The 13850-nt window shown below is 31.3% G+C and overlaps 2 protein-coding genes across 2 annotated transcripts in view; both read left to right on the top strand.

Moving 5' to 3' along the window:
* Positions 1–1896, top strand: part of LOC111637540 (DDB1- and CUL4-associated factor 6-like) — a 55861-nt gene extending 53965 nt beyond the window's left edge. Inside the window, exons 16-18 of the mRNA XM_023383077.1 lie at positions 312–400; positions 712–820; positions 915–1896. Coding sequence (XP_023238845.1) covers positions 312–400; positions 712–820; positions 915–982 — 266 coding nt within the window. The 3' untranslated portion in view covers positions 983–1896. The remainder of the gene's footprint in view (positions 1–311; positions 401–711; positions 821–914) is intronic.
* A 6594-nt stretch (positions 1897–8490) lies between these two features.
* Positions 8491–13850, top strand: part of LOC111638459 (uncharacterized protein PFB0145c-like) — a 27827-nt gene continuing 22467 nt past the window's right edge. Inside the window, exon 1 of the mRNA XM_023384215.1 lies at positions 8491–8579. Within this exon, the coding sequence (XP_023239983.1) occupies positions 8550–8579 (30 nt within the window). The 5' untranslated portion in view covers positions 8491–8549. The remainder of the gene's footprint in view (positions 8580–13850) is intronic.

Below are 13850 nucleotides of genomic sequence, written 5' to 3'. Positions count from 1 at the left end.
TTGAGAATGTACACAACTCTGTAAGCTACATAGAATAGGCTTCACTAATACTCCACATCAGCAAGCAACTTCATTAATTTTTTACTGGTCTAAAATGTGCTATGCATGAGTTTCATAGATTTATTTTTCTTCTTATTTTTTATTATGAAATGCAAATTTGTATAATGTGTTAATTTTCTGCTGTTTACTTTTAACCCGAGATGACAATAAACTTTTCTGGAATTAAATTAGTTTTATTACAGCAATACATTTATTTTGCTAGTTAAATTAATTTTATATAAATTACTATTATATTAAATTTGATTTTGCAGTTTTAGCAACAAGCGGAATAGATTATGATATAAAGTTATGGGCTCCACTACTCGACGAACCCTTTTTTGACAGGGAGAAGGCACAAGAGGTAAAATAATTAAAATTACTTATTGAATTACAGTTAATTGAAAATTATTTTTCAAGCATAAAACTTTCAAGTTCTTCTAAATGCTATTAATAATTATATATTTGAAAAATCTATTAATTCTTATTTATTAAGAAATTTGCTAACATAATTTTGAAGCATAGCAAATTAAAATATAAATTATGAATTAAATAAAACAAAAATCATAGAAATCTAAAGATTCTGAATAATCATTTCCAATTTACATTACTTCAGTAAAGTTATTTTGAAATATTAAAATCAGATTATATTCATAAGCTTTAAAAAATTTTTAGATAATGAAACGTAACGAAGTAATGTTGGAAGAAACAAAAGATACAATTACTGTTCCAGCTTCGTTTATGATTCGTATGCTTGCATCTTTAAATCACTTGAGACCCGCAGGTAAAATGAAATTTCTTGTAAGATTGTTATACAGATGCAATTCTAAATGTATGAGTAATATACTAAAATATAATTATTTGTCATCTTTATACAGGTAGAATGTCAGGTTTGCGACGTGGCAATCAAGAGACAGATAACAACAACACAGAAAACACCAATTGATTTTTTTTTTCTTCTTAAAGTTTGTGACGATAATCAGACATCATTTGTAAATGAATGGCATCTTCCACAGAGTTACCGAAATATACTTTTAAAAAATTTTTATTTGTTGCAACGAGTGAGAATTCTTTTGCTTGTGTACTGGCCGCACGGCTTCCTCTCAGTGCAATAAGCAAGTTCAGAGTTTGTCAGAAAAGTCATTACAAGAAAAACTTGCTTTTTTAAAAACTACAGAGTAGCTTTAGGCAGAATTGTTATTTATAAACTTGCAACACTTTCTTACATTAATCGACAATAGTTGTATCGTATGACACTTCTTATCGTATCTTTCTTTAGTATAAAAAAGAAAATTTATGATTTCAAGATATAAATATATATATAATTAAATTTCTAATTTTATATCAAGATGTCTTCATCTTACATCAAAAGAAATTTTTCAAAAAGAAGATAGCCTCGTACGTAGCTATATTTGTGTCCGTAGTTTTAATCAATTCGTGAGAATTGTGAATAGAATATTTATACCTGTGACTTTTTTATTGAAGGAGTATTGCATTAACAGAACTGTTTAATGTATAAAAAGTGATTGGGTGATAACGAATGGAAAAAAAAGCTTTGTTTTTTTGTTTTGTATATTAGTATTAATAATACAGATTTCTACATATTTCTTCGACAACACGATAATTACACGGTATGTTTTAGTTTGTATTTTTATCACATTAGTTCCTATGCAATATTTTGTAGTTACAGATTTGATTGTTTTGGTGCTGGAAAGTTATCGTGTTTGCTCGATACGGTGCGATCCAAAATTGCTTTTGATTCCGACGTACAATGATTTTGGCGGCTTGTTTAGCTAGAAGAACAAAACCAATTTTGTAAAAAGTGCAGTTTTAAATAAATTATAATGTTTCTTCACATTATATCAGTTGGCATTCATTTAATTCAAAAGCATTATGAAATTTATAAACTTTGTTTTCGCTCCTAACCGATACATATTGTTTTTAATCGTCATAAGCATTGCATTTCATGCACAGTAATGAGCTCATTAATACATCATGAATTTTAGAGTGCCTTTATAATTGGAAATAATTAAGTCCTTAACAAACTGGTTTTAAGGATTAAATTTTGATCGTTCTTGTTAGGAGCGTCACTCATATTTATAAAGTAACTTGCTTCGGAGATGAATTGTTTAGTATCGGAAATTCCTGTAAGACTCGTACCATTCTGATATTTACATTAAGGAAACCAAACGTTAATTAACGGAGAAAGGTCTTCAGACTAACTTTGGTTTGCGGTAACATACACATTTCAGGTTTTGAAGTTGAATGTTTGGGTTGAATGAAGCTTGTAGTAATGTTCAAAACAAACCCCAAACATTTTGAATGTTTTTGCAAACTGAAGTTAGTGTGATTAAAGATTTGAAAACATCTTTTGCAACTTTTGGTTTCCTTCTATTGAAAATCTTGCATAGAAGAGCCACAATAATAATAATAATTATTATTTTGGCTCTTCTATGCAAGATTTTCAGTAGGCAATTGGCAATACACAATAATAATTATTATTGTGTATTGCCAATTAGGGTTTATACAAAAACCGACTTGTTAAAAATCCGGTTTTCGAATTTTTACCCCTCCAAGAAAAATGGAGATAAGGAATATTTACAACTTTTAGAACTTTTTAATTTATTTAATATTTATAAAATTTCAAAAATATAACAAAATAAAATCGACCGACGTCTACAGAAAGAAATAAATTGCTAGATTATAACATTAAACTATAAAATTTACTGTATATAAAACCATAAGGAAAAACGAATAACAATGCATGACTACAAAATATTATTTTAGTTTTTATTTTTTCTAAGAAAATATGATTTTAGAAAGCAAAGAACGTCTATAGATCTATTGCACAACTGTCTTTTTTGCACACAAAATTGCCAGAATAATTTGGATATAATCTGGATAATATTCAAATTCACATAAGAAAAATTCAAATACGCCTTCACTCGTTAATAAGTAGGACGACAAGATGCAAATATTGTCGTTCTAAGGCATCAGCTGCTAAACGTATTGGTCCTAAAATTTTAAGGAGCTGTACAATTCTACATGTGAGAAGCATCGATATCATTCAAAGCTAAAAATGTTTTTCTGTTGTTGCAGCATTTTTCGTTATTGTGGAGAGAATTGGACGCTTTTTTGTTTTTGTAGTTAGTTTTATCAATCTTAGTATTATTTAACAATATTCCCGTTTTATGCCAGAGACGATTTTGTGTCAAAATGTTGATGTTTTTAATCAAATAATTCATTTTATGTTTAAGTCTAAGCTCAAAAACCGGTTTCTTTTAGTGGGAAAACCCGGTTTTCAAATTATGCAAATTTCTTCAAAAAACCGACAAATCCTATTGTCAATGTTCATAAGTGTAACCACGACTATGAAAGTGCATCTAGCCGGGCCATACATATAGAGAATAAAATATAATATATATAGTGCAATTTAATATATAATACTTCCCAGTTACATAATTTTATGTTAATAAGAGAAATTACAAAGGTGGTTTTATAATCAACGAATTAACATCTCAGATTCGAGACCGTTTGGATTGTTTCCAAAATACTTCCAAATAAACTAACCGGCCGAGATTGGTCGACATTTAAGAAATATAAAAGTGCTTTCAAGAGACTACTTATGTTTGAATTTGTACAATCAAAAAATTGATGACCCACATCATGTATATATTTTGAAGTACATGCATACAAGTTCTCGAAACATTTATCCAAAGGAAATACACTGTTATTTACTTCTATACCAATACATTCGATGAAATTTGCTAGAGTGGTGCTATTATTAGTCAAACATAAACTGCGGAGAATGTTGTCCGTACCATTGCTCGACGAGTTTACACATTTCGAAATATTCAGATTCACCTAGAAATAAGCAAAAACATTTTTTACACTACAAAATAAAAACAACCCAAGTGCAAAATTAACAGGAATTTTAAACTAATCTAAAAAAGACAGTTTTGTTTGATGTTTAATAAAGGGTGGCCGTATTGGAGTTTATTTTTCATCAGTTTGAAAGATAAACTGAAAATAGGAATAACTAAATGCTTGGGCAATTAAAACCACTGGACATTAGTTAGTCACCTCACCAACTGGCTGGTAGTGGTTTTCTTCACACGCCTAACTTTCCCTCAGTCCTCCAAAGAGGGAACCCCCTTGCTAGATTGCCCAAGCGTTGCTTTGTCTTTTATCAATTTAATCCCAAACACACGAAAATTGGGTAAAATCTATATTACAATTATTCAAATTAGATAAGTAGGTTTAGACAGAGATTTTGATATATTACATATTCTAAATTGGCCCGATCTCCCATTATGAATGACTACATTGAAACAGACCCTGGCGCAAATCCATACAGTTTATAGTATTTCATATTAAAAATATTAATATATAATACAGTACTATACTTACTCGAGTATCTAACATTGATGATTTGCCGAGGCACGAGAGATTAATTAAACCGCTTTGCCTTGTATTTAGTATTTCCATTTTATAGCCGACTGAGATAAAACCCAATCCTGCAAGAAAAATTAATTTAAATTTCACAATAGAATTACACATTGAAAAATAAGTTACTTACCGACAATAACAATCGTCAATGGAGAAGCCATACTCGATTCTGTTTAACTGTGCACTTCGCCGCTACGTCTCGGTTTAAATAGTGGTTCTCTACCATATTTAATAGTATGAAAACACGCCAATTTTGGATTTAACAAGTGTTACGGTATTAAATATTCGTGCGCACGTCTGTTACGAAAGCAGTTTAAAAATAATTAGACGATCGTGCCAATATTAATTCTGAATTATCGAATCATCCTCAACTGTGGTGTCTTAATGGCATTTTGTGAGGGACCACAAAGTTCCTATGAGATTTGATGCAGAGAGGTACTACTACTGTTTGAAATTAGAGATGGTAGAATTTTAATAGTATTCACGATACGTCTATGGATAGTGGAGCCAGAAGTGCACGTTTAATTGTCTTAACCATTTCTGACGTACAGTGAATCCTTTTCTCGCAATGCACGTTTTAGAGACTTAGTGTTTAAGAAAATCGAGAAGGCTTTTGGATATAATTAGGCTGTACCTATTTTTGTATCTTTGAATGTTTTAAAGGAATTAGTAATTTAATGTTTTTATATCTGCTTATTATATAATCTTATCATAAATTATTATCGAGTAAAACATCTGCAGAACAAAATAATAAGCCATATGTAGGTACTTTAATGCATTTCATACTTATCGCAAATTATAATTATTTTGCCTAGAATTATATAACTACAGGTTCCCGTTAGTTTGTAACTGTACTTTTGTTCTACAACAGATAAAAAAAAAAAAAAAACAATAATTTCGTCAATATGGCTTTGCTTTTACTGTGACCCATTTTCCCCGCTTGTCTCATAAAATACGGCTGGTTTACGGGATTTCAAGAATGGGCTGCGAGTAGAAGATTGGTATAAAGTGCGTTCTTTTATTCCTCCGCGTAACTCCGCTCGATCGGCATCCGTTTAAAAATTTCATTGAAACGCATTTCTGTATTCCGGCCGCTTGTAGTAGTAGTTTTCGATGGAAAGCGACATGGCGTCCTCCATGGCTCGGATAGTTTGGTTTCAGTGTCTATTATGTGGTTATATGAACGGTGATAAGCGTAATCTCAAATTTTTTTCGATTGTTAGCCGGCGTTCTTATTTCTTTCGTGGCTATTTTGAATGCTCTGTCGGTAAGACAATCCATTTTATGGTTGTGTGTTAGAATTGGAACCCTTCATTAACTTTTGTATCTAAAAACAGATATTTTAAAACTATAGATTTTCGTATCACGATACTATCGATAGTACGGGCGCCGCCATCTTTTTCTTTCTCTTATCTCATTGGTTTTATATGGAGCGTGTAGCCTTTCTGGCTATAATACTCCGAAAGAACGATGGCGTTAGCATCCGATAATTTGGTCGTAGTTTTTAACTGCTTGGATTTATGTGAGAACGGGGGAATAATGCTGTCGTGTCGTGTCCTACCAAGACTTGTCAAGCGCAGCGCCCGAATGCGAGGCTGCCCGATATATATAAGCTGTGAAACCGAGGGCACCTGCCTATTTTTTGGCCCTGTTCTGTACTTGCAAAGATATATGTTAAATAAATGTGTAATATGTTAAGCCTTGTATTCCTTTGCTTCCTCGGACACTATTATTGGACTATTCTCGAACTATTTAGTAAGATTTACGGGAATTTTACAAATGCCTTCCGGGAGGTCTTTTAAGGGTAACTGGCTTCTATTAAGGCGTTACAGACGCGGAGAAAACCCGGAAAACTTGTTAGCGCATTGCTCTGGGACGTCCGGGATCGAATCCGGGTGGTCGGAAAATCTCGGGAAGGTTTTGAGAATGGCTTAACCTAAATATGTCGTGCCTCGTTCTTTTTCAACCTGACGCTCCATTGTTTGCCTGGCCGAATCGATGATATGCCCGATTAGTGCTCATAGGGCAAAAAGAGCAGAAAAAAAACATGTACTAATTCATAATGATGATAAATTTTTATACGTTCGATTCTTGTATGTTAAATTACATAGGAACAACTCATTTTATCTTAATAATTATAAATTATACGGAATTCTTAGTGTAAATACAGTAGAGTCTCGATTATCCGGCCCCTGATTAACCGACACCTCGGTTAACCGACCGTCCTAGTCGGCAAATTTCAAATGTCCGCTAGTGATGTGGCGCTACAATATTTGGCTATGTCTCGGCTACTCTAATATTATTTTTACGTGTTTTAGCTGGCAACAGACATTCGACCATGAAAGGGAGCCAGTATTCAAACGAGGCTTAATTTTCTAATTTTTAACGATACAATAGCGACGATTATTATTTTAAAAAATTTTTGTTAGGCTTAACATCGATGAAAATTCAACCGCAAAATAGGTTAATAGCGATATACTAATTACGTGGGATATAATAATATACTATACTAATAATGTATTTTTTCATATTTTTCGGTTATCTGACTTTTCAATTATTCGACCAACCCAAGTCCCCAATTGAGTCGGATAATCGAGGCTCTACTGTAGATTGTTTTTACTGATTATCAATTTGAATATTCACGATCCTACCTATGAAAACAACAATTCTTCAAAAAAAAAATTACAGAAACCAATAGAATTTTTAAAATTCTCTATATCTACAGATTTTATTTCTAAGACAATAGAATATGAGTAATCTTAAGGTTGCAGATAAGCATAATAAAATTCGTGGAACAATTTTATCCAAGACAATCGCTAATANATAGCGATATACTAATATACTAATTACATGGGATATAATAATATACTACACTAATAATGGATTTTTTCATACTTTTCGGTTATCCGACTTTTTAATTATCCGACCAACCCCACTCCCCAATTGAGTCGGATAATCGATGCTCTACTGTACAAACATCGGCTTAAGTACTGTATTTGAATTTAAGATTGTACCACGTATTCTAAGGAAAAATAAGATGTTAATAGTAAAAAGTGGTATACTATAACAATTTTATTTATTCATTATTAACTTTTTACTCTTTTCCCTCAACACATTATGGATTTGGCTAGGTTCACAATGGGGACCTCCGGAGCCTGCACTATCCGGTACAGACCATCCTTTAAAAATTCCTGTGGTTGCTCGCCCGGATCTCCCAGAGAGGTAGGATTAGGCCTTAACTACAGTATTTTATTTAACTAAAATATTTTTAAAAACATTTTGATTATTTATCCGTATATAAATTAAACATAATAATTGTCATAATACATATGTTAAGCTTGATACGTTATCAAATGCAAACAAAACTGATAAATGATTTCTCTTTTGTACGCTCATAAGTTTTTATATTGATTATTCTTATAAAAATTAAATAGTTACAACAATTAACGTAATCGTATTTATATCTATATTTTAATATGTCGGCCTTGAAATATTTACATTGAACTGATAATACGCGATGCGTTCATTAAAGCGAAAGATAATGACGTAACATAACGTCGAAAACTACGTTTGAATTTACGAACACTCCAATAGCTTTGCTTTTACTGTGACCCATTTTCCCCGCTTGTCTCATAAAATACGGCTGGTTTACGGGATTTCAAGAATGGGCTGCGAGTAGAAGATTGGTATAAAGTGCGTTCTTTTATTCCTCCGCGTAACTCCGCTCGATCGGCATCCGTTTAAAAATTTCATTGAAACGCATTTCTGTATTCCGGCCGCTTGTAGTAGTAGTTTTCGATGGAAAGCGACATGGCGTCCTCCATGGCTCGGATAGTTTGGTTTCAGTGTCTATTATGTGGTTATATGAACGGTGATAAGCGTAATCTCAAATTTTTTTCGATTGTTAGCCGGNTTAATTAATTTATTAATATTAATATTATAATTATATTTATTAATCAATATGTAAATGAATGAGAAGGTGCAATTTAATTTAATTAATTTTAGATCGTTCGGTGAAGTTTGAAAGTTTCGGCTACCGTCGAAGCACGCTTCTAGTCTCAGAGATGGCCGAAATGGAAGAAAGCGACTTAAAAGTTAGTTTTAATCGAATTATATCGCTTATAAAAGTCAATTTATATAAAAATATAACGAATTACGTTTAAAAATTTCCATCGACCAACGTTAAATCGGACTTAGATTTTGCATTCGGTTTATTTAGCAAATATCCCGGTACATGTTACTTTTAGGTCAATGTGTATGAATGTCTGTACGTACGACGTAACTAAAACTAAATTATATCAACTTACAAATTAATTTTTTCGCGCAAAATTTACTCTATTTACTTTAATATTAATATTAATATCGTCGGTTTTATTATTCGATCGATAGATTTAACGGAATTTAAAATTATTCACGGATGAAATACGATACATGCCACAGTCGCGTGGTGGTTCTCCCAAATTTAGGTAAATGATCCAAATTCTCATCGTTTGAACGAAATGAAGATGCCTTATCTATTAAGAGATGATTCTATTATTAGTCCATGATCTAAGAAAGTTGTTTTTCTTCAATTTAGTTGTTTACTAAACTTTTTTACTTATTTATAATCTTCATTATTTTAGAATATCTAAATTTAAATAGCATTAAAAAACAATTTTCTAGATTGGAAACTTAATGAATAAACCTTTAACTTAGAAAAATATTTATGAAATGTTCTGCAAAATGATGCTATAAAAAAATAATGCTTTAATATGAAATTTGATGACACTTTACCGTGCATTATTAACATTTTTTAGTATTAACGCATTCTAAATTAGCAGTTATCGATCTGTGAATCACCTGAGCCTAGTCGCGGATGAACTGTGGACTACCAGTGCACCCGTCTGTTTCTTATCCCGTAAATATAATTTTAGGTAACGATAGACAAAATATTTTGGCACAATCTATCTGGTAATCTAACCCGAGGGTTATATGACGCACGTTACGTTCTTTTCTCCGTCTAAATTGCATAGATCGGTCCGTAAACTGTCCGATGCGCGATTGCGGACCGTCGTTAGTTTGCGGTTCCCACTTTGAGAACCGTCATTCTAAATGATACCTTTAATGCATTTATCTTATTTGATTATGATAAAAACTGAAATCACTTAGAAATTTCACGAGAGGTATATTTTTGAGAAATTTATTATTATTCTTTTTGAATTAGATATTAACGTGTCTGCAATAATGTTATTTGGGAACTATCGTGCTATACTGGTTAATACAATTATAACAAAATTTGTCAGTCTTTCGTATTGGCTTAAAATTATTTTTACTAGTACTTTCTATCTAATTACGGATCATTGATAGGTTTATGTAGTAACTAAAATGGCATTAGAATGGATATTTAGTAATGTATTTCTACACTATAGTGCTACAAAATTAGCGCGATATTTTAAAAATTATTATAGTATCGGAGGCAGTCTTTTACTTTATATTTTTAATAAACGTTACCGCAGAAATGTTAACGAATAATTACTGTATCAATATATTTACATTTAATGTACATTTATATTGACACTGCTATGTAAGTGTTGTTTTTGCTTATAAGAGCATGCCTTTATATTTAAGGTATGCTCTTATAAGTGAAGATATGTTTCAAAAATGTGAAAACAAGTGACTTTCACGTGTAAGAGCATTATTTATTTGCATAAAAATGCAGCAAGTAGACCTATGATGATTTTGATAAGGTGCAAGTACTAGCAAGTAAAATAATTTTTTGCTGGATTAAGAGATTGGCACTTTTATTAGGCAGGTTCATTAAATCATATGTTATAATGACTGATGATGGTTTCAACAAAGACAAAATAAAACTGATATTAAAATCATTCAGACTTTTTGTACTTTTCCAGCACTAACTTTATATACAGAATAAATGTTTTTGGCCCAATTTACAGACCTGCTTCAGGTTAGAAGCCATTTCATAAATAAAAGCTATGTTGAGTTCTAAAGTGGAACATTTTAAATATTCCATGACATCATTTAAAATTCATTTGTTGCGATTCAATATTTATATATTTAAATATAGTTAAAAAGTGCTTTGGATGATAATGTAAAATACATAATAATAAAATGTCAATGTAATATTTGAGTTCCTACCACGTGTTGATATATATTGGCACACGGAACTGGACAGTTAAGGTTAGAGAGAACTTTGCTTGCTGCCGTATAGATGTCGATGGCTTCAATTCTTAAATTTTGTACGTCGGATAGTTTTCGTCGGATAGTTTTCTTATTAATTCGGCTTCTTTCCAAATTCTATGTTTTTCTCTGAGAAATTCCAGCTTTTAAAATAATTGTATTTTTAAATCAGATACTGGTTTTAATGTGCAATTTACTTTTGTAATAATGATATATTTTATAGTATTTACTGATGATATTTTCATCAAGAATATTCATTGAATAGTGCATTAATTATTTAATTTATCCATTTTCTTAACTACATTGTTTTATAATTATATATTTAACTATGTGCGAGGCTAGTGAAAAAGAATTGAATAACCTCAATGTGCTTTTATTCAGGCTATGATTTGTATATACGAGTAAAGCAACTATGAAAGTTTACTTGGAAAGCTTACAAGTGTTCAATATGAGCTTCATTGGTCAGTCTACAAATGTCAATGCAATATTTCAGTTCCTACCACATGTGTTGAAATATATTGGCATCAGTGATTCTATTGATTGCTACTACAATGTTGATTATTTTTAGTCAGACAGATTCTTGGAGAGGAGAGGTATTTAAATGGGGTCTTTCATAAACACCTATGAAAAAAGTAACATGGAGGAGACTACTTTAAAAGCTGGTGATCACTAGCAACAGCATGACCAATCCACCAGTTTGGCATTCATGTGCTTAATTATTAGAGAGATCGCGGCTAAAGTTTTGTTTGACAATCATGTTTTAGAGATGAAAACCATCTCTAAAACATGATTGTCAAACATTGATCATCACCATCCAGTAAGCCAGTTTGACAATGGCATTTGGAACAATGATGTTTCAAACACCAATGCTCAACATTCGTCGTTCACGTTTTAGAGATGAAAATTTTGGCCGCGACCTCTCTATTTTTAGACATTGTGGTAGTAGTGAGGGGAAGTTCATCCACTTGAATGATGAAGTTAGCACTGTTTTGTTTTAGTTGTGTCTTAAGCCACTCAGTTGTCTTATTGATTTTGTGATGGACTACCAGCAAAAAAGAAAGGTCTAGACATTTTGAGTTGGAGATAACAAAACATATTGGTTTTTGGTAAATCATGGACATGTTTTACAATTCAGTGAAATTCTCAAACCTTCAAATTTGCACATTGTGCTTGTTTGCCTTGATGCTAAGACGGAATGTTAGCATCATCACTGTGTATCTTTTATAAGAAACAATAATCTTACTAAAACTTGCAGTTATTCATAGAACTGCAGATGATAAATGTAGTTCCCTGTATTTAGGTGATGCAACTACTAGAGTTGATGAACCATCTAACTCAGTAACCAGAAAAAACAGCAAATGAACAATTCATTTAAAAAGCAAACATTTGTGTCCATTTTTAAAAGGATATTGTCAGGCTAGTGTTCTAATTTGGAATTACACAAGTTTTGAATGGATCTTAGATACTAGAGTTGTTATAGACATGTTTTTAGACACTTTCATAACAAGTGTCACACAGTTTTTTGCAAAATATCAAGTTCCTGGTTTGCTGTGATTAGAATTTTGTAAAGGTTTCTTGAAGTTGTTCCATCGCCTGATCAGACACCAAAGGACAACCAGATTTTTCTCTTACAAATGCAACCAGTTTTCTTGAATTGATCAAAAACTTGATCATAATGGATCAAGTTTTTGGCTAGGATATTTGCCAAATTTACTCATATGAAATTCTAGGATGGAAAATGCTTAAATGATAATAAGATTTAATGATATAAAGATAAATTATTTATTACATATACTATGGTTTATTTTTAATATATAGTCAACTACCTTAAAGCGAATACTAATAAAGCAAATTTTCATGTTAAAGTGAAGTTAGCTGCTAGCTGTTTCCCTGCAAAATGCTGCTGTTGCAATATTAATTTTCGTACGATAAAGCGAACAAAAATTTTACCAGAATTCATTAAACTGAACTGTAAATTAACTCCGCAACCTCAAGAAATAACCCAACTTCCAGTTATGGAAGTGTGGTTGTTTTTTACAGTTTTTGATATGAACAATAAAAATTAGTACTGTAGTAAATGTTCTATTTTGAGTAGAATAGATTTTTTTCCTCGTAGTAAACATAGATGGGTTCAACCTCCAATTGTAAACCAATTCAAACATCCGATTTCAGTGGACCACTGTACTCAGGAAATAGGGATTCAAGTTTAAAGCAGCTCACTCCTTTAAATGGATGTGGTTGCATGCAAACACTTGCTAGTTTGCATATCAGGGAGTGCATATGGTCATGCAAAGTTACTTTGTACCAAATTTGGCTTTTTTTACTTATTATAAAGTTAAAGATTTATTTATTTATCTTTTAACTTCCTGATGGCTGATGTTATTAAGGTGCCAGCCTATCTGGGTGACCTTGGATTGAATCTAGGTGGTCCATTTAAGTATTCGTAGATATTCTGTATCTAATGTCAAAGTTTTTCAGATGTAGGGAATTAATATAACTCATTTATCAAATGTGTACATTATAAAGCTGTATAAGGAAGATTGAAATAATATATTAATAAAATAAATATCTTGAAAGAATTGCAAATAATATGAAAGCAATGATCAGATGAACTGGTTTGCTGTTTACAAATTTCTTTATATAATTTAGAAGTGTCTAATTCCTAAAGAAGTATAATGTCATATTTCAAAGAAATTTATTTCTCTTAACCTAACAGATATCACAGAGAAGGAGAATTTATCTAAAAATTTCATCGGCATTCTATTCATCCTTTTTTAAATTTATGTTCCTATTGTCTTCACTTTTTCTCCCGTGTTCCCAAACAAAAGACAATGCCAATCTGGAATTCTAGAACAAAAAGCAATGCTTATAAAAACTATTTCTCTTTGTGTTGTGGTAATAACAATCTTCTTGCTGTAATGCAGAAGTACAAATTAATTCCTTTTTAAATGTGATAAATTATTAAAATATGAGTGAAATTTATATAAGTGATATTTCATGACAAATGATAATATCTTTGTATCAAACTACAATGAGATAGTATTATTTATTTTAATATATCACTCAGATTAATTTATATTGATTATTCCCAGGCAATTTTTAACATTAGCAAGATTTTTACGAGCACTTTTATCAATTGTAGTAAATTTATGGTAATTAAATTATAAAAATGCAAAAATTATAGGTGA

The sequence above is a fragment of the Centruroides sculpturatus genome, unplaced genomic scaffold, assembly GCF_000671375.1.
Source record: "Centruroides sculpturatus isolate CEXI.00-Female unplaced genomic scaffold, Cexi_2.0 scaffold100, whole genome shotgun sequence".
In the NCBI taxonomy this organism is placed as follows: Eukaryota; Metazoa; Arthropoda; class Arachnida; order Scorpiones; family Buthidae; genus Centruroides; species Centruroides sculpturatus.
Note: the sequence above shows the minus strand (reverse complement) of the source record. Positions and strands in the feature narration are given on the sequence as shown.